Raw genomic sequence first — 20,802 nt, forward strand, 5'->3', positions numbered from 1 at the left:
TGATTCCCACAGAGCTATGCCGACCACATAGCTCCAGGGTTGGCTTCGCCGCACTGGTAGTTGTCCCGGACTCCTGTGACTTCTTTCTGCAAAGCTTTCTCATACTGCCAAATTTCCTTGTGCTACAATTTTTCGTCTATTTCGATGATATGATAGAATTACATGTGGTATGGGAATTTAGCGACTTATTTGCCTTGACCCTCTGATTGGGCTGCCCTTTCGCTAGGTGTACGTGCTTCCCTGTGTGCAGTTACTCAGTATGGGGCATTACTTGATAGAGTTTTTGGTGTGTAGTGGCTTCTCAATAGGGGCTATATAGTTAACGTAGGTGCACAAAATAATTTTAGGCATATACGCACTGATAAGTAGGAAACCTCTACAAATCAATTCGCACATCCTGGCACAATCAGCAAGTAATCACTGCCAGTACGTGGGGGGGGATGGTCGCTTGGTTACGTCATGCGATACTTTCAATTTTGTAGGGCGTATTATCTAGTGCGGCGCCTTACTCGCGATAGACTTAAGCCAATTAGGGTCAACTCGAAATTATATCAACAAAAATGACTGATCCAGAGTTCCGCCCTAGAAGTATTGCTTTTACAGGGAAGCTGTTTACATCTAGCCCCTATATTCACCCCCGTATGCGTTCCCAGGGGGGATACCCTAAGCGGCTTACTTCCGTATAGGGGACACAGCGCGGGTATAGGAATGGAGACGGTTATGGGAGAGGGAGAAAGAGTGTGACAATGGCGCTGCAGCAATGGAGACGGGTAGGGGGAGAAGGTGAAAGAAGTGGGGACAGCGCCTGCGCACGTGACGTCATGCGCGTCGGAGGTGCCGGCGCGGCTGCAGCAGCGGTTGCGGCAGATGCGTGGGGGTGCGGTGACCGCGGCGGGGCTTGTGTCACCGTAGTGTGGTGCGGTATGAAAAAAAAAATTATGATTTCATAATGTATGCAGCCCATGTATGCAGCCTAAACGGCTTCGCTGGTAATCCGTCCTCATAAGATTTTTACTGACCCACGAATTTTTTAAAATACTTTATCAACAGTCCTTTCTACGCTACCTGCTTACCCTATATTATGTCATATTTAAGTATGAAAGAAAGGCGACAACTGGGCAGTGCAAGATGTCGAAATAATTAAAAGTGGAATTCGTAAAACTTCCACAATACGGTCACAGCATTAAGACCATGTGTAACAAAGATCAACATCTGGCTAGTAGACTTTTCTTAGGCCTATCTGGTTAAGAGAAATGAGTGCTTATATTTATTTTTAATCTGAGACAGGCTTTCTGTTTGGCACAGATTTGCTAATTAAAGTTCCAATTTACACATTTTCATTTCCTATCTTGCTTTCTTCTCTTGTGTGCTGATTTTCCTTGCCTGTGTCTACAAGAACGTTCACACGTGGCCTACGACAGCAAACCTTTGTGGGCAGCCAGTGGCCTTCTAATAAAGGAAATTTTTACGGGGCAGCCTTGCCTGCTATGGCAGCGGCCTGCAATCATCTTCAAGGTGCATGTGTGGCTACCTTTGATGCTATTTGCCTCTCTTGTTAATTGTGTGCTCTACGTCATCTTAAAATTTATTAGGCAATAAGATTTGACTATGTCACGTGGTGTGAAGTAGATGTATTGTTGCATTTTAACGGACATTCATGCTTTGTGCACTGTACTGCACGAATAGGTAATAAGAGTCTGGCGCCTTGAACGGTTTCCCAGCTGTACACGACATGCCCAAATCGAAGGCGTCCCAAAACCAACTATTCCCCTGACCCACTGCAACTCTATCCTTCTCTTTCTCTTCTTTCACTTGCAGCATTCTTCGTTGCCGCTTGACTATCTACAGTGTGTACCAAATAGATTTATAATATATTCTGATTTATTTTTCAGTTCCAGTAACATGTCATACGCTACGGAATTTACTAATGGGTGGTATGCCGCTGGCCATCATTTCTGCGCGAGCATAGGGCGTTATTTCACCAGGGGCCTTCACAAAATAAGTTACAATTTACTTTTAACTGATGCATGGACATCATAAAGAATGTTTATATTGGCGGACAAAGTGGTGCACAGTGTGTTTTTTCATGTGTGAACCATCTATTTTATTAGGAAATAATTGTAGCACAGCATTGTATGCTGGTGTCATGCTTATCTCCCACCTGTAACATGAGACCAGGTGATGTCATTTCTGCCCGAACCGCAGCATCATTGACAAAATGCTGCCCTGCTAGAAAGCACGTCAGTCCTGAGAAGACCCAGCAGAGCAAGATTTTATCAACAATAATGCGCTTCCTGCGGAGCTGACATCCTCGTTTCAGTCAATTCAGTCACGTTAGCATGATATCGTCGTCAGAAACCTGCTTTTTTATTTCGCAAATAATTTTTACCGCAGCATTAAATTAATTAGTCTAAGCAAAATGCGCTTGTTGACCAATCAGGCTATGCTGCAATACTGACATGCTACAGCTATATTTCCTAAAGAAAGGACGGCTCACATCTGAACTACCTGTGCATCATGACTATTCCACAATATAAACATATTTTTTCTGATGTCGATAAATCCTTTAATAACTAATTTTTAAGTGTCGATACCCCTCGTGGTACCGCAAGCACTGCCACAAAACCATTTTGGGAATGTTGAAGAAAAGCCTTCAGTTGTTCTTGCCAAGATACCCGTAAGCTAGTTTTTACCGTAACGTTAGCAGGGAGGGCTTACTGAAGTACCTCTTCACGCCCACGGCTAAAAGGCATTCTGATCAAGACGGCTACTAGAATTTCGAATGAGCCTTTCAAGACGTGCATTCGACGTTGATTAGCTGCTTCTGTGTTTCATGGGAAAGAAGTTTGGGTTTTTGGCTACGCAAAGCTGCTTGGAGGTGCTATTTCTAAAACTCCTTGATGCTCTTAACACTGCAACTCAAAGTCAGCGTATACTACTATGCTAGTTAAAAAATGTAACAGCGCGGTTTTGGGCAAAACCGGAGAGCACAGAAGCATGAGGTGGTCTTTGTCTGCTCATCAGTTCCCGTCGTCGTCGAAAAGTCGCGCTGTTACATTTAGAATCGAACGAAGTAGCCCAACTTTGACGATGCCAATATTGTGTCTAGCTTTATTGTTAGACTTTATTGTGTGTTTCGGCATGCAGTGTTTCAAATGACTAAAAACGTCCTATTTGAAGAAGAAAATTATAATTTTGCTGATGAAGTTTTCAAGTAGCGCCGGACGCCAGAATGTGCACGATAATCACCAATGCAATTAGAAACTAACAAGATATCGCTAATTAAGTTACAAGCTACATAGATTCAGTGGTATGCTGTAATTTTAAACACGAAGTGAGCCAGCCCTCAAGAGAGAGAGAGAGAGAAGAAAAAGAAAAGGCAGGGAGGTTAACAGGACACGTGTCTAGTTTGCTACCCTGCACTGGGGAAGGGGTAACGGTGTGAAAAGAGAGAAAGAAGGTAAGAGAGAGCCCCAGTTGCGCGCGCGTTCTAAAAGGAGCACATGAAATCTACAAATGGTCGCAGAGGCCTGTTGGCTTTAAACAATGATTTCGTTGCGTTCAACGCCAGCGTCGCGCGCAGCCACGGTCCAAGATAACCGGCTTCTGAAAACGGTTCTGAATATCGTAATATCGATACGTAATATCGGGAACAAAAACACAGGTGGTTTCCAGGATTTTCTAGAATGCCGCGGCTATAGGAGTCGCACGTAGGTGTGTCAGAGATTCCGATGAGGAAACGAGTATGCCAGTACTCAAAGCGCTTCCGTTTCCGAGAAGCTGTGCCCTGCGCCAGTTTCGAGAAAAAATTACACAATATTTCCAGGGAAGAGGCATCTCAACTCAAAAAGAAAGAGACCCGAATGCCCCATAGGATTGGTATCAATAATCCCGCAGTGATCGAGCATTCACATGACCTCGCGTACGCCATTTGGTAGTCCTGTTCACAGCTTCTACTGTTCTGCTGGACATAAGTGGGTATAAACAACGCGCACTGTACTTGCTGTGCAACAATACGGCGATCTCGATGAGGCCAGGGCACACCTCCTACACACGTAAAGCTTTACGGGCAGAATACGAATCGTTATTTCTCGAAACTGGCGGGCACAAGATTTCTCGCGATAGGTCATTCAGTGGGCACTGGACAGCTTCAATTATGCAATAACACATGGTCTCTAAAATCATTAGTCACGAAGGTTATTGTTGAAATCTTGCTACTCTCTAGAGGTACTGAGGATTATTACTTTTGCTTCGTTACAGCTGCTGATGTATGATGTGGGCTGCGCCAGCAAATATTGCTTTATCTCAAATTTTGTATTTTTCATAATGTGAGACAGTTATCGGATAAAACAAAAGCAAAGTTTAAAAGGTTCGTAGGGGATTCGTAATCTCAAAATACAGGCGCGACAAACACTGTTTTAAGAGAGACACTGAGAATAACGCGAAGAGTGGCGCACACACAGAGAGAGTTGTGCGTTTTGCTTTTCTTACCAAGTCATCTTACATGTTCCAGCCAACATCCAGCCGTCCTTAACATCTTCCTCGACCACGTTCGTATTTTACGAGCCAGCTTCGAAGATCAGGAAAGCCATATCACTACATTTGAGCAGGGGAACGCTGGCAAACAGGAAGGAAACCAGAAGCACCATGAGGAAGACCCAAGGATATACAGTTCGGCTGCTGATACATTATGCCTGCCAGCTGCATACCTGTATGTCTCCTTCACGGTATCTCAGTCTTTTTTTCCCTCTCTGTTGGCTGCAACACTGCCATGTTCAAATAACCATGTACCAACTCTCCCGACAAGCTTGTCTAGAGATTTTTAGATAGGTCTTTTTTGGGGGGGTTCGTTTTAAAGGTTTTTAGATACGTAGATGACTTTTTAGTGCTTTTAAAAAAGCAGACGGCCTTCACCTACCTCTCTACAGTAGGTGAAGTTTTAAACGCATTTGACAAGCATGCACTTGGGCTAAATTTTACCCACGAACTACCTGACGCGAACGCCTTACAGTTTTTAGACCTGAGACTAACCTTTGATGAAGAGCACGTTTGCTGGGGCTACTTCCCTCGCGCAAGAAAGGACTTGCTGCCATATGATTCAGCGCATTCCAAAACTGTAAAAAGAGCTATAGCGTCGCACTGTTTGGAATCGTCTCTTCAGAAGTCGTGCCCGCACCTGATGCAGACAAGTTTTGAGAATCAGGCCAGCCGACTTGTGGCGGCGGGGTTCCCCCATTCGGTTTTGATTGCGGTGGCTGAGACCCTCTTCCAGAAGCTAAAACTGGGAACACGAGTAAAAGATGACCGTCGGAAGACCGACAAGCCTTTGGTTGTGCCGTACCTGCACAAGACTTCGCACAGTCTTAAGAAGGTAGCCAACAGGCATGGTGTTTCCGTTGTTTTTTCGGCACCCAACAAGCTGGCACAGTTATGCCCACGCATCTGCAACTCTAAAAAAAGAGGTTGCCAGCTAAAACACGAGAAGCCGTTCATCAAGTGTGCCACAGGAGTGGTCTACGCCATTCCCTTGAAGTGTGGAAAGGCTTATGTCGGCCAAACCGGCCGCTGCATTAATGAACGCTTGGGGGAACATGCCCGAAATTTAAGCAACTTAAAGGACAAGTACGCACATTTGGTCGCGCATGTAATTGGATGCACAGGATGCGAGGCTCGTTTGGGAGAGACAAAGATTCTCGGCAAAAGTGCCGACGCGACGGCGCGCGTCAGTTTGGAAGCGTTCTACATACACAAATATGGCAGCAAGTGCGTAAGCACCCCTTCTGTATCGCTTTTTGCGGCAGAGCTTCATTTTTTGGAAGCGGCTGCTTACTGATTTCATTGTATCTTAGTATCCCTCGCCTTTTGTTAGTGTTTGTCTACTTTTTTCGTTTTCTTGTTTCTTCGCGTCTGAATGCGTTGACTGCTGGCACGTTCGTTCATCGATGCGCATCGTCATTTTCCCCGATTGTATCACTCCCTTCCCCCTTCACTTCTGCCTTTCCCCTTATATAAGGCACCCGTCTTCCGTTAATAAAAGTTAGTTGACAGTCATCGCTTGTGTCCTGTCCCTTATACTTTGTGGTTGCATGTGTTTGCGCTGTAAACAGTTTTCATGTCAAGTATGCACCAACTCGCCCAGAAAGAAGTTTTAATGCCTTCGGGATCGGCCCACATTAAATTCACGGTCTTTTCCTCGTAGGAGTTAAGTCTGCGTAGACGCTGCGCAACCGTTGACCGCCGTCGGCGTTGGCCTCCGTCGTAAACAGCTTACAACGTGTCTTCGCCGGAGTACAACAAATCAGTGGTCGTTCCGTCGCCAGCACACCGTCCAACCTTGCATCATCGTCGTCGTCACTTTTGTACATGCTGTCGCCCACACGGCTTCCGTCTCTCTCTCTCTCTCTCTCGCTCTCTCACACACACACATACACACACACACTTGCACTTGCACTTGCTGGCCTTACACAAAGCTGTTGGTCCATTTAGTAACGCTTTGCGTAATCTCTAACGATGCCGAATAGCCAGCTACCAGCAAAATGCTATGCGCGGCATCGACTGCCACAGTGCGTATAGGATTAGCAAATTGTTTTATTTTGATACACCGCACGGATGTTGAAGTCGACCGTGCTCGTTTGTGTCGTCTACAAGTAAGACGTGATGCCAAAACAAAGCTTGGTGCGAATAAAGGTAATCGTAGTGTAATTAAGACAACTTGAAGAAGGCACAAATATCTTATGTCAACGTAATAAAAAAACATGCCGTAATTAAGAAATGTTACGCAGCAAATCGATTCACAAATGTATCACAGAACCACTGGCGACGGATCAGTCTCTGCGGCGATATATATAGTTGATTGTGTGTCTGTGAGATTCTCCTCAAGTCCCACTGCATTCAGGCGGCTTCTGACTGCCCTCTTCAGGATATTCTCGTACATCCTGTTGATGTGCTTGAGAACCACCAGCTGCCATGAAAAAAAAAAAAAAAAAGGTTAGAACGCGCAAGTTATTGACGGGTTAATTCTGAAATCATGGGAACTTAGTCTTAGCCCGAATGAGCAATTGCGCTACTGCGAACCGGAGAGATATGTTGCAACAGAACTGCTTGTTGGCCTAGTTGGTGCTTGCTAAAATACATGTTTTTTGCCGCACTTGAACACACACAAAAGAAAGCCACATAAAGACAACACAACCAGAGAGGTTGATTCTTGCGGCTTCAGGTCGCAGGGCAATACTGATGCTCTATGTATGGGAGACGTCATGGTGGTGAGCTCCGGATAAAATTTCACCATTCGGGATTATTTAACGTGCACTAAAATTTAAAATTACCAAAGCTATTATTGCCTTTCACATCCATTGAAATAACGCCGCCATGGCCCGGAATATTACTGAGAGCGGGAACGTAACCGTGCAGTGAGAAAATGAACAAAAATATGATGACAATTGGGAATCACATTGCAGTTTCGCGTGCGATGTGCTAGCGCTACACCTCTTGTTCGGCTGATAGCATATTCGGGGGGGGGGGAGGTTGCAGGATGGTGCACTCAGAGGACAGATGTGCGAAAACAATCCTCACACAATGCAGGAGCTATACGTACAGCGAAAACAATCCTCACACAATGCAGGAGCTATACGTATAGCCATTACCCGCAGCACATCGCATCGCACTCCAGCAACCCTCCAGCGAGTATTTAACAATGTGCGGTGCCGTGTGCAGACGTATGTCTTCAAGCCGGTGGTGGGAATTTTCAGCTTATCCTATAGTGGTCGCTACACTGCCGTAAGTAAAACTGCAAACTGCAAACTTTCAGACCACCATTTCCACTGCACACTTACTTTGCGGACACCTGATATAACACGCGACCTGACGCCATTGCCAGTGAGCCGACGCAGCGGGTAACCAAAGGCTGCCGTGTGGCGTTTCCGTGCCTGTGTGCTGTAAAGGATACGTAACCTCGCAGTCAATTCTTTAATTAAGGATACTGCATTCAAGAATATCTGGTTTGAAGGTTCGTCTGGCTATACTTGAACTCTAGCACTAATTCTGATATATGCTAAACCTGCCCTCGAATATACGATTATATTCGTTTGGCAACGCAACGTTTCATTGCTCTGGACAGAAGTGAAGGGGGCTGTACACGTAAGTGTCCCCGATTACCGCACTCGGACAAATTTAGACCGGCCCCCGCTGATTCTTCCCCAACCTCGAAATTCGGAGATGTGCAGAAAAGAAGAAAAAAAAATTAATTCCAAAAGAAACCACCTCAGGATGACTGTTGAGACTAATGAGATTAGGATCGAAGCGATGTAGTAACACACCCGTATTGGCACCGCCGAAACGCGTGATGTGAGAAGCGTGTGCTGCCGCCAGCCTCCCCTCTTGCGCTCCCTTTGGACAAGGCAGCTGCGCCATCTAGCGCTGCCGCCATGAAGTCCGCGCGTGGCGCGTGTCTGAATATATTCAGAAAATATTGCGCTCCCTTCGGACAAGGCAGCTGCGCCATCTAGCGCTGCCGCCATGAAGTCCGCGCGTGGCGCGTGTCTGAATATATTCAGAAAATATTGTCAGATTACTGTTTATATGTCGCTGGTTCGATTCCGGCCAGCACCAGATAGATATCAAGGAATGTTCTTTTAATGGAAGAGCGGCACACATACCAAGTGGCAGTTACCCAGTGACCCAAGCTGACGTGAAAAAAAAAAAAAAGAGGTTCCCTGAAAAGTGGCGCATGCCTAGTGGCACATACAAAGTGATCCAAAGTTTGCGTGAAGGAGGTTCAGTAAGGAGGAGCACATACAGAGGGACACATACACAGTTACGTTCAAATTGGCGTTAAAGAGGTTCATTCGAGAGCGGCACAAGTGCAGTGTCACACATTCAGTGACCCGAGTTGATCCGACCGTTGGTTTCGAACGCGGTTACCTCAGCACAGTGGTCTGATACTCTACCCATTAGACGATCAACTATCCAGTGACCGAAGTTGGCGTGAAACTAAAAATGGTTAGATCCGCGCACAGATAAATGCCGGAAAGTTTGTGAAGCATCCTACGAATGTTGATCGCAAATTAAAGAAAAGAGAACTTCCTTGCTAGCCGAATAATAAAGCCGAATGTAAGCCGAATGACAAAAAAAGGGCATTCAAATGAGAAAAGAGCACGCGTTCTAATACAGCTTTCGACGATATAGTCACAGCACGCGCAATGTTCTTTCATCGTCGTATTCATGGACGACACTGTTCTCGTGACTGATTTCTTCTTACAGTACGCTCTTAGCACTAACAAAGTCCCGCAATGTTCGAACAAAATGGCGCACGCCAGCCCATCAAACGCAATCACTTGCAATCACCTGCAATGACCTGCAATCACGGCCTCGGAAATTCGGGCGGCGTGTCGCCACGATGTCGGTTTGCAATATAGTGCCTAGAATATTGTAGCCGCGAGGTGACGTAAAATATGTGGCAATTGCGTGCAAACCACATCTTCGAATTTAAACCGACTGCCGAGTGGGCTGCAGTGGGCTGCAGCGCATATCCGCCCCTTCGCAAAGCTGCGGCAGGCAGCTTGAGAGTTCGTTACAATTGCGATGTACTCATGTGCGGGGCGGGATATGATTGTGAGGCCGACGGCTGCTTCGTCAGCTTCTGTGATGCTTGCGTATATATGAAAGAGGCCGACACCACTTCATGAAAGTCGACTTCGATCACGCTGCCCGTGTGAGCGCGGCGGTGAGCGTGGGTGACATCGTCGGTCTACAGGGTTCCCGGCAGTGTCCCCTGACGCATCTGAAGTGCTCGGACTCTAGCCATGGTGACGGTGGGTGTGATGTTACGGGTACATATATCTGGGGAAAGGAGTGACTCGCATACAGTTGCGTATGACCGACGTGAGCTAATGGCTAAACGTGCGGCCGGAGGTGGCAGTGGAGTATCGTATATAGGCCGGTGCGGGCCATGCGACCGGTTGTCGTTTGCGCAAGGCTTTCGCGTTGGCTTGTTAGGTGGGCATCGATAATTTGCTTAGCAGTATTGTGGATGCCAAGGGATTCCAACTGGAGGGTGGCATTTCCAGAGGGGAGACCCAAGGTTTGCTTGTGCGCTTTCCTGAGACGCACGTCGACCTTGTCCAGCTCCGCCGGGGTAACTGAGAGGTATACATATATAGGGGGCCGCATAGACCACGGGCTATGCGGCCCGGTTGTAATTAAAGATATGCTTCCCACATTTAGTAGCATTGATGTTGGTAAGAATGGCCTGATGAAAGACGTTTTTGAAGGCTTCTTTAGTGTCTAGGGCAAGGGTGGCGCTTGTGCTGGAGGCGGTGGCGCATTCGATCCAATACCTCCTCTTCTAGTTGGAACAGCTTGTTTCTGAGCTTGCACCTAACACCGCAGCGGGAAGAGGGCCGGGTTAACTGTTGCAGGCGAGGTGATTGAGAGCTTGCCTAAGCTCGGACAGTTTTATTTACTTAAATTATTTAATCATTTAATTAATGAATGAATTAATTAATTAATTTATTTATTTATTATACCTTACAGGTCCACCGAAGGGCATTGAGTAAGGTGGGTAACAGTTTCCATTACCTCCCTTACTCAGAACAGAACAGAAAAGTTCGCATTAAATAATAAGGTAACAAAGCGAAGATTACGAAGACTACAGTAGAACTTCACTATACAGTATTATCAAAGAGCGTATTCAGCTTATCGAAAAGTTTCGCGGTTTGACATGGATGCGATGTGGTCCGGAAGATTGTTCCAATGTGCAGTAGCGCGAGGCAGTGATGATGAGTTAAATACCTGTCTTTGACAATGTATACACATGAAACTGAACGGGTTGTGAAGGCGTCATGACGTGCACCACAGGTACATGAATCAGCACACGGTGAGGTTTTTTTATATGAATGTACCTGTGAAACAGACACAGAAGAGCGATCAGGTGGCAAGTTTCTAATGACTGAAATGAAATATTTTTCACAGCGAAGCTGCTATCCTCTAGTTGGTCGGGATTTTTCACGTCCGTTAGCAAAAAAAAAAAAAAAAAAAAAAACAAAAGAAAGATGCATATCTCCTTCGGAATCAGGCATAAAACACACAGCTCAGTATTCATCTCAATAACGAGAAGCACGAAACAAGCGTCAAAACCGCATGATGGATGATAAGGCGCCTGTAAACAATGCGAGATACGTTCCTTCGCCCTGCGTGTGTTTCCCGGTAAAGATTACGGTTACATAAGCTGCTCCGGTGGGAAAGGGCAACAGCAGCATATGAATCAGTGAGTGACGTCACCAAACATCATATATAAAAGGGAGACCTGCCTAGCAACTCATTCAGTTCATTGCAAGACCGCTATTGGTAGACCACGCAAATAAGACTCCCGAAGAGCAGCGTGAATACGATGGGCGTCGAATAGCGCAAAATCGTAATGCTCAACAACGGTGTCGTACTAAGACTAGGCAGAACAATAAAACATTTCATATCCCCATCGACGGCAATTTAGTGGTTTTCCATCCGCTCTCGCAGGGTCGGGATGGCGAGTCAACTTTTTTTTTTTTATTCGGGTAACGTTAGAAAGTTGTTCGTACTTTAGCGAGACGAATCTGGCTGCTCTATTCCGAACAGTTTCGAATGCCGATAACGTACTCCTGATATGGTGATCATCTGGATGAAGCGAATTCTAGCTGTGGGCAAAGATAGATTAATATGCTGATTTCCGTACATCAGAAGGTGGGCTACGCAAGTTTCTGCGCAGATAACCTAGTGACTTAGAAGGTGTTCAAGAGATGCTTGCTACATGCGTAGCCCAGGAAAGATCAGGTGCAAGGTGGAAGGCAAGCTATTTGCACGATGGAGTATATACAAATTACGATAATATTATGCTTGATGGAGCCCCTTGTATCTTGCCAAGGCGCTGCCGGGAAGGCGGAAGCGATGAATTAAGCATAAAAGCTTTCAGATCCCCTTGCCAGCGCTCTTCCAACGATCTTCAACCATTACGCGGGCATTCGTTGCGAGAACGCAATAGGATCACCTTGGCGCCGTTGTCAGATGGGAAGATGACTTGGCACCCGGAGGTGCCGCATCCCAAAGCTTACATGTACTCGTCAACCCAACATCATTCGGCACATTGAACCCAGCGCTCCCCCTCTGCGCAGATAACCTAGTGCATCCTCCATATGCAGTCAGTAGCCGAGCGTGTTATCCTCTACTCATCGGGAGAAATTCTTCCTCGTTGCCACCAAACTAATGGTGGCACAACAACAGTATCGAATCCTGCGCATTTTTAAAAGCGAATGACTTTCTTTGGCTCCATTTTCGTGGAATGTCGGTGTGCGCCGGAAGATGGTTAGTTCATGATCGGAGGTCGGACTTTTCAGGAAAACGTTCCTTCTCTCGCTCGCTCACTCGTTTTGTTTGTTCGGGTTATTCGCTTACAGTAACAATCATGGATTTCAAAGTTCATGGATTTAGAACGTATAGAGTTGCGCGTAAGAGACGCAGACAGACGCAATGCATGAAGATACACACACAGCGCAAACTGTCAATGCGAAGCCACCGTGAGCATTTTATGCATTGCCATACACCAACGCGCATACTCCGAAAAAAAAAAAAACAAGTCATTATACACGTGTGCAGCCACTCAAAAATGCTACTACTTTTGTTGACACTCCCACCAATTTACACTTTTTATACGTTCTGATGGCACACAGACAGGCCCATGTAGCAACCTTAGAGAAGTTCATGGTTTCCCCACAGTTCTTTGTCTTGCGTTCTTTCTTTCAGAAGGACACAAAGAAAAATGTCGGTTTTACACAAAGAGAAAATGTCTATCCGTCACTATTACGGCGACACTGCTCGCGCTCTGTTTCGCCCCGGTTGGTTGGAGAGATGGATGGATTTTAGGAGCATGCCATTTGAAACGGAATGGTACCATGTCACCAGCAAGCTCGGAATTGCTACAATTACTCAGCAGCGTTTAGACCAAACGAGCTTGACCCAATGACGTCGGACAGCGCGTTCATTCCGTTTCTCCCGACAGAGTGGACATTTCTAGTGCGTCGTCGCCACAGAGGACGCGTATACTTCCTTATTCTGCATGGACGAAATGGGCGAGCAGTATAACATCATATTAACGCGCATACAGCGTGAAATGCCATCTTTGTACGAAATTTAAGCGTCAACCTTGTGGTTTAACCAGAAAGCGCCCTTGTTCACGCTCATTCAGATAGTCTGTAATGCTGAGAAGGCTAACTGATGCAGCTAACTGTTAAGTGTGATGCAGTTTGCCCATCAATTCTTTGACCATCTAAAATAACATTCTAGCTTCCTGGCTAGTAGTAGCAGTTAGTAGATTGCACGCCATTACTATTTTACTACAATATATGTGCCGTGAAACATGACGCTTAACTCTAATGTGTCGAATTTATTCGGCAAAACGACTGTTATGTTGCACGTATTTAAAAATTACTTTCCATGCCTTAAAGGAAACCTTCCAGTTCTAATATAAGCTGTACTGTAAGCACTTTAATGGAAAACCATACAAGAATGTGCGGCTAAGTTTTTGAGACAGCAAAAACTATCGTATATTATTTATTGAAGGCGTGACAGAACAGCTATAACCATTTAAACAAAGATCAAGGGCACTTAGAACCCACCGTTGTTGCTTATTGGCTATGGTGTTGGGCTGATGAGCTCGAGGTCGCGGAATCGAATCACAGCCACAGCGGCCGCATTTCCATGAGGGCGAAATGCGAAAACACCCACGTACTTATATTTAGGTGCACGTTGAAGAACCTCAGATGGTGCAAATGTCCGGAGTCCCCCACTATTATGTGCCTAATCAAATAGTGGTTTTGGCACGCAAAACCCCATAATATTGTCACGTGCGAGTTTGTGCCGTTGTGGACAAAATTACGTTGGCAGGTAAAGAGGAGGTTGAAGTGTCTCAAAGATTGGTTGATGGTGTTACCCTGGTCACTGAGCTACACCCTTGTAACTGTATATATTGTAAATACATACGTTTTCTCCCCGTAACATTTTGGTGAACGTGCGGGGTACTCTCGCACGTCCTTGGATCTTCGCAGCGGGCGTCACATCGGTTCCGCTGTTATGGCTACTGACGCTGCCTCCGCCGCTCAGACACCAGCGGAAGTAGTGCTAACCCAGCTACGTCATCCGGGAATCTTCATCGGCACTGGTAAGGTCGACGTCGAAGACTGGCTGACATCGTATGAGCGCGTCGCTAAGCACAAGTGGGATGCCACACTTTTGCTGGCCAACGTGATATTTTACTTGGGAGGAAACGCGAAGGTATGGTTCGAGACGCATGAAGCCAACATTAGAAGCTGGGACTCCTGCAAGGAAAAGCTACGCGATCTTTTTGGAAGACCTGTGGGGCGTCAAATGGGGGCGAAGCAAGAGCTAACGTCTCGTGCCCAGACATCAACCGAATTCTACGTCGTGTATATTCAAGACGTTCTGGCTCTCTGCCGTAAAGCGGACGCGGACATGCTGGAGGCCGATAAGGTCGGACACATATTGAAGGGCATGGCGGACGATCCGTTCAACCTTCTGCTTTTCAGGAACTGCTTAACTGTTGAGTACGTCATTAATGAATGCCAGAGTTTTGAGCAAGCGAAGAGCAAACGCATCCTACAACGCTTCGACCTACTTCCGAATGCGGCTGCCACTTCCTCCTGCAACGACCCTCCGGCGTCACATCCGCCTACAACGCCAAGCTTGACACAGGTCATCCGTCGCTCACTTGAGGCTATGGCTCCAAGTTCTCACTGTCCCCAGACGCATGACAACATGACTACCTCGCTTATTCAAGCTTTTGTCCACCAAGAAATCGCAAACATGGACATCCAGTCCATCGTCCGCCCATGTCCCACCCCTACTGCTCCTGTGATTGCCTCTGCTGCTCCTCGACAGTAGTTACTGTATCGATATCGGAACCCCTCTGAGTGGCGAACACCGGATGACAGGCCAATTTGCTTTGCTTGCTCCTGGGTCGGTCACATCTCCCGCCACTGCCGTAGTAGCCGCTGGTACTCCTTGCCTCGACCATATGCTGATCACCGCTTCGACCGAGACCCTCAGCCTCTGTCGCCCCTCTCTGAACCATACCATGCCGGCCTTCCCTCTCGGGGAAACACCCCTAGCCGCTCGCCCTTGCCGCAACGCCGTCAATCCTGTTCGCCTACACCTCGACGTCCCTCGTCCCCGTCCTACGCGGGCCGCTTCTCGGGAAACTAAACAATGCAGCCCCCGGATGCGAGGCTGCATTGACGACTCGGACTGCAAAAGCTCTGCTGACCCCTGCTGCTCAACCGAACCTTGTTGAAAATTTTGTACCCGTTGAAGCCCTCATCGATACTGGCGCTCAGGTGTCGGTTATGCGATCAGATCTTCGTAGCCGTCTCCGTAAAGTCCTGACACTTGCCCAGTCGCCTGCCGTCCGAGTAGCTAATGACAGTCGTGATGGGAATGTGCGCCGCCCGTGTTACCATTGCCGGCCGTTCAGTGTTAGTCCTGTTCACTGTACTGGCCGAATGTCCACACGAAGCGATTCCTGGTATCGACTTTCTGACTGCCCATTCAGCACTTATTGACTGTGCAACTGGCACCCTTCGCCTTGAACTGCCCCATTGCTTTGCCGACGACCACAATTCCCGACTTCGTTCTACTGAATTTGTTCGGCTACAACCTGATGCTACGACTTACGTCCTATATCGCTTTCTCTCCCACTTCGATATGGTCCTTACGTGGTGTTCCCACTTTGCGTCGTCCTCCTGGCACGTCAAATAGCACTCTCAAGCTCAATTATAACTCTTGCCAACAACAGAGCATGGCTCCCTCTTCTGAACTTTGGTTCGTGTCTGCAAGTGCTTCCTGAGGGTGTATCTCTCGCTGTGCTATCCCCTTTGAAAGACTGGAGTAGCTGCTCTTACGCCCGACCCACGATTCGACACCCTGCTGAGCTTCTGCCCCTCTTACTTCACGCAACGACAAGTTTACGCCAATGATCGCTACTGATCTACGACCTGCTTACGCCCACGCCCTTAGCCGCATTCCGATGTCCTATGAGGACATCTTTGATTTTGGCAATCGCCCGCTAGGTCGAACCCGTGTCGTCACCCATTCAATTCACACTGGTGACGCTCCTCCTATACACCAGAGGCCCTACCGTGTGTCTGTGGCTGAACGCCAGGTCATCCAAACGGAGGTGGACAAAATGCTCTCCAAAGATATTATTGAGCCTTCCTGCAGTCCGTGGGCGTCACCTGTCGTTCTGGTTAAAAAGAAGGAAAGCACCTGGAGATTTTATATCGAAAAAAGACGTGTATCTGCTTCCACGTATTGATGACGCGCTGGACTGCTTACACGGTGCCCGTTACTTTTCGCCGATTGATTTGCGCTCTGGCTACTGGCAAATCGCAGTGGATGAACGAGATCGTGAAAAGACTGCCTTCGGCACCCCAGATGGTTTCTACCAATTTAGAGTGATGCCTTTCGGACTGTGTAATGCCCCTGCTACCTTCGAGCTCATGATTGACTCTCCTATACGCGGATTCAAATGGACCACATGCCTCTGCTACCTTGGTGACGTCATTGTTTTTTCACCGACGTTTGAGAGCCACCTCCACCGACTCTCACCTATCATTCCTGCTTTCGACGAGCTGGCCTACAACTCAATTCTGCAAAATGTCATTTCGGCCATCGCCAAATACGAGTACTTGGTCACTTGGTTGACGCTGCTGGCGTTCAGCCTGATCCTGATAAAGTTCGTGCCATTGGTGAGCTTCCACTTCCACGTTTTTCTACCGATGTCCGAAGTTTCCTAGGGCTGTGTTCCTATTTTCGGCGATTTATCCCGAACTTTGCTGAAATCCCTCGTCATTTCACAAACCACCTCAAAAAGGACGCCACTCTCCGTTGGGGATCCGACCAAACTGCAGCATTTCCCACGCATATCAGTCGCCTTATCAATCCACCCCTTTTGGGTCATTTTGATTCGCATGCCTACACTGAAATTTGCATTGATGCAAGTGGCCATGGTATTGGCGCTATCTCGTCCCAACGACAGCGGAACACCAATCGCGTGATCGCGTATGCTAGCCGTCTTCTTTCAGCACCAGAACGCAACTACTCCGTAACAGAACGCGAATGCTTGGCCCTTGTTTGGTCCATTGCTAAATTCCGCCCTTACCCGTTAGGTCGACATTTTACCGTCGTGAGAGATCATCATGCCTTATGTTGGCTATCCTCACTCAGAGACCCGACAGGCGGTCTTGGCCGCTGGGCTTTACGCCTGCAAGAGTACACCTTTTCCGTGTCCTACAAATCTGGGCGGCCACATACGGACGCCGACTGCCTCTCCCGCTACCCTGTCGACCCACCCGATGGCACCGAAACCGATACAATTACCTGCGTTTTGTCGATCTTTGACTTCTTACGCATCGCCGACGAGCAGCGTCGTGACCCATATTCGCGATCCATCATCGAACGCCTTACCTTGGAGCAACAGGACGTTTCCCTCCGTATGTTTGTTCTCCAGGACGGGACATATCGACGCAATATGCATCGACATGGTGCTGAACTGCTTCTCGTCGTTCCCTAGCATCTGCGCTCGGCAATTCTCTCGCAGTTACACAATATACCCACCGCAGGTCATTTGGGTGTCTCCCGTACGTATGACCGTGTGCGCAGGTGACTTTTCTGGCCTGGGCTTTATCGCTCTGTTCGAAGCTACGTCGCTGCCTGCGAACTTTGCCAACGCCGCAAGAAGCCTTCATTGTTGGGCACCTTCAGCCTATAGATATCCCCAGTGAGCCATTTTTCCGCGTCGGCCTGGACCTCCTTGGCCCATTCCCAACTTCATCCTCGGGCAACAAGTGGGTGGCCGTTGCGACAGACATGATGCCACGCGTGATGCCATAACGCAGGCCCTCCCTACGAGCTGTGCAACTGATGTGGCTGATTTTCTCCTCCATGAAGTCATCCTACATCATGGTGCCCCACGTCAGCTACTCACTGATAGAGGCCGCTGTTTTCTTTCTAAGGTTGTCGATAACCTTCTTCGCTCTTTCTCAACGTCCCGCAAGTTCACGACGGCTTACCACCCACATATAAACCGACTTACCGAGCGTCTCAACCATACACTCATGGACGTGCTCTCCATGTACGTGTCCGATGATCACCGGGATTGGGACTGCTGCTTACCCTTCGTGACGTTTGCATACAATTCATCGCGTCACGATATATACTGGTTATTCTCCGTTCCATCAACTATATGGCCGTGACCCACTCCTACCTCTTGTCTCGCTGCTCCCTTCCGATGCCAACACTACCACGTGCTACGCGCGGCCACAGCACGTTGCATTGCCCGTGATCGTCTTCTGGCGTCTCACACTATCTAATAGCATCGTTACGACAGTCGTCGTGGGAACGTTCATTTCAGCCCTGGATTACGTGTCCTGCTTTGGTTACCCTCCCGTCGCGTCGGCCTCTGCGAAAAACTGCTGCCGCGATACGCCGGGCCGTACCGAGTGCTTCGCCAAGTAACCAGCCTCACATATGAGATATCATCTGTGACTTCGACGTCTTCTGCCCCACCAAGAACTGATATCGTGCACCGTTTCGCACGCTGATTCGACGCCCTAAAATGCATCGAGACGATGCTTTTGCCGCCGGGGGTTATTGTCTTGTACGAGTTTGTGCCGCTGTGGAGAAAATGACGTTGGCAGGTGAAGAGGAGATTGAAGTGTCTCAAAGATCTGTTGATGGTGCTACCCTGGTCACTGAGCTGCACCCTTACTGTATATATTGTAAATACATGTATTTTCTCCCCGTAACAATATTTAAGGGCACTTAGGCTTCCCTAAGTGGATGAATGCGAAAGCGTTGCGACGTATCTCCGATGACGCCTAGGCCTGCTTCGCGAACTGTCCTTCACCAACAAAGTAGCCGGGCGCAGCTACTGACTGAGAAGTGAAAGGCTTGCGGCGAGCGCTATACGCGAAGGCTAGCTTCCTGGTTCCGGTACCGCCGCTGCCGCGGTTGCGCGGAGGTGAGCGTCATCTGGTGGTGCTTTAAGTAAGCCAGCGCCCACGCGTCACGCGCCTCCCGTTGATCGGCTTGACTACGTGACCTTTTGTTCCACCTCCAGGAACGCCGCCGGGTATTCCGCCTCATGAGCCATATAATGCGTTCGCATTAATAACAGAAAGACTTAGCAGAGACGGGCAAGACTGAACAGTTCGGCAGCATGCAGTGAGGTGCATATGGAAGTGACTAAGCATAACTAATCGACTAATTTTTTGACTAACTAAAACTAACCACGCATCCGCGCGCTCTCACCTGCATCACGCCAATGGTCACAGCAGCGATTATCCTGGCCCTCAGGAAGCTGTCCTGCAACAGTTGATAACGCCGCGTGAGTTCGTGCGCGCAACAGATCGTAGACAATCGCAAACCACAAAGTAATGCTAGCGCTACTTTGCACAGCCAGTCAAATCTCACCAGGGTGGTTTGGCATCCAAATCGCTGCACGCAGTCCAAATAGCTGCACGCAGTGCAGTTAGAATTTTTAAATGTGTAAGCGAGAAACTTGTCCTTCACGTAATACGAATGGCGGACACTCCCGTAAGCAGGCAAATTCATTTAAACCAGCCTTACAACACAATGAACAGCATACACTTGAATACACTAAGGCGCTCGCCATCCCAACCGACAAGAATAAAGACGCCACACCGCTGCCGCCCGACAACGACGTTCCATGGAAGGCCGCAACGCAGAAGAAGCGCGGGAAGTACAAGCGCGCAATACCCAGCGCCACCGGGAAGGGTATTTCCAATTGCTAGTAGGTACAGCGGGGCGTGGCACTTGCGGAGACGACGTACGTTTGCGCGCACGCGCGTGTACGTGGCGTGTACCTGGCGTGAGAGAGGAAATGTGGGCACTTTTGCTCCTTGAATATACGACTCTGCCTAGGCACTACGGAGGAGTTTCTTAGCGCGTGTGCTATGCGCGTGTCCCTAGGCGCGCCAGCAGAAATCGCGGGCCGCGGTACTGCTGAACCTAGCATCGCAAGTTGGCGGCTCGACGCAATTATATTTATTCAATCGTGTTGTATGCTAATTAAAACAACGTGTCACTATTTCGCATTATAGGCGGCGCCTCCAGGACGCCAAAGCGGCAACAGGGACATCAAAGCTTGAAGCAGACTGGTCCGTGGGTTGGGGCTCGCAGAGGCCTGCGCATGCCAGGAGAGTATAAGATCGGCTGTCCGCGATAGCGGACAGCCAAGATTTTATGCGAACACCCCCTGGCACGCTTCGGCCTCCGCGACCCGAAACCACGGTCCGCCATGCTTCTAGCTTTGATCCCCCCAGCTACCGCCTGGGTGCCCCGGAGATCGTGCGCCGCCTGCTTTAACATAACCTCAGGTTCTCTCCTGAGGCCTCCGTTTGCCGGTTACATGTGCTGTTAGATATGGAGCTGTTTCCTGCGCCTACTTCGAGTTCCCCCGGACCACATCGAATCGCAGCACATTCCAGAGGATCGCTCGAGCCAACAAGTTCACGTGCCAACAAGTTCGTACGCCGCCGGTAGCTATTCAATGCTTGAGTTTTCCAGAAAACGAAGGGATAGCCCGGCATTGTTGCAAGGAAAGTGGGTCCCGAAACAAGACGGCTGCGATGTACCGGGAAGGCCCAAGCGTCCCCCTTCTTCACCTTTGAAGAAGGCATTTGCCACCACAGCGGGGCCGTACCACCGGGAGCAGGTGAGCCCTCGGACAATGGAGCCCAA

At 48.4% G+C, this 20,802-nt stretch overlaps 1 protein-coding gene across 1 annotated transcript in view; it reads right to left on the minus strand.

The window, feature by feature from the left end:
- Positions 1–6,682: 6,682 nt before the first annotated feature.
- LOC126537430 (uncharacterized) overlaps positions 6,683–20,802 on the minus strand; it is a 46,439-nt gene continuing 32,319 nt past the window's right edge. The window contains exons 5-6 of the mRNA XM_055074364.2: positions 19,351–19,404; positions 6,683–6,961 (exon numbers count right to left, since the gene is read on the minus strand). Of these exons, the coding sequence (XP_054930339.1) occupies positions 6,803–6,961; positions 19,351–19,404 (213 nt within the window). The 3' untranslated portion in view covers positions 6,683–6,802. The remainder of the gene's footprint in view (positions 6,962–19,350; positions 19,405–20,802) is intronic.

This window comes from Dermacentor andersoni, chromosome 4, assembly GCF_023375885.2.
Source record: "Dermacentor andersoni chromosome 4, qqDerAnde1_hic_scaffold, whole genome shotgun sequence".
In the NCBI taxonomy this organism is placed as follows: domain Eukaryota; kingdom Metazoa; phylum Arthropoda; class Arachnida; order Ixodida; family Ixodidae; genus Dermacentor; species Dermacentor andersoni.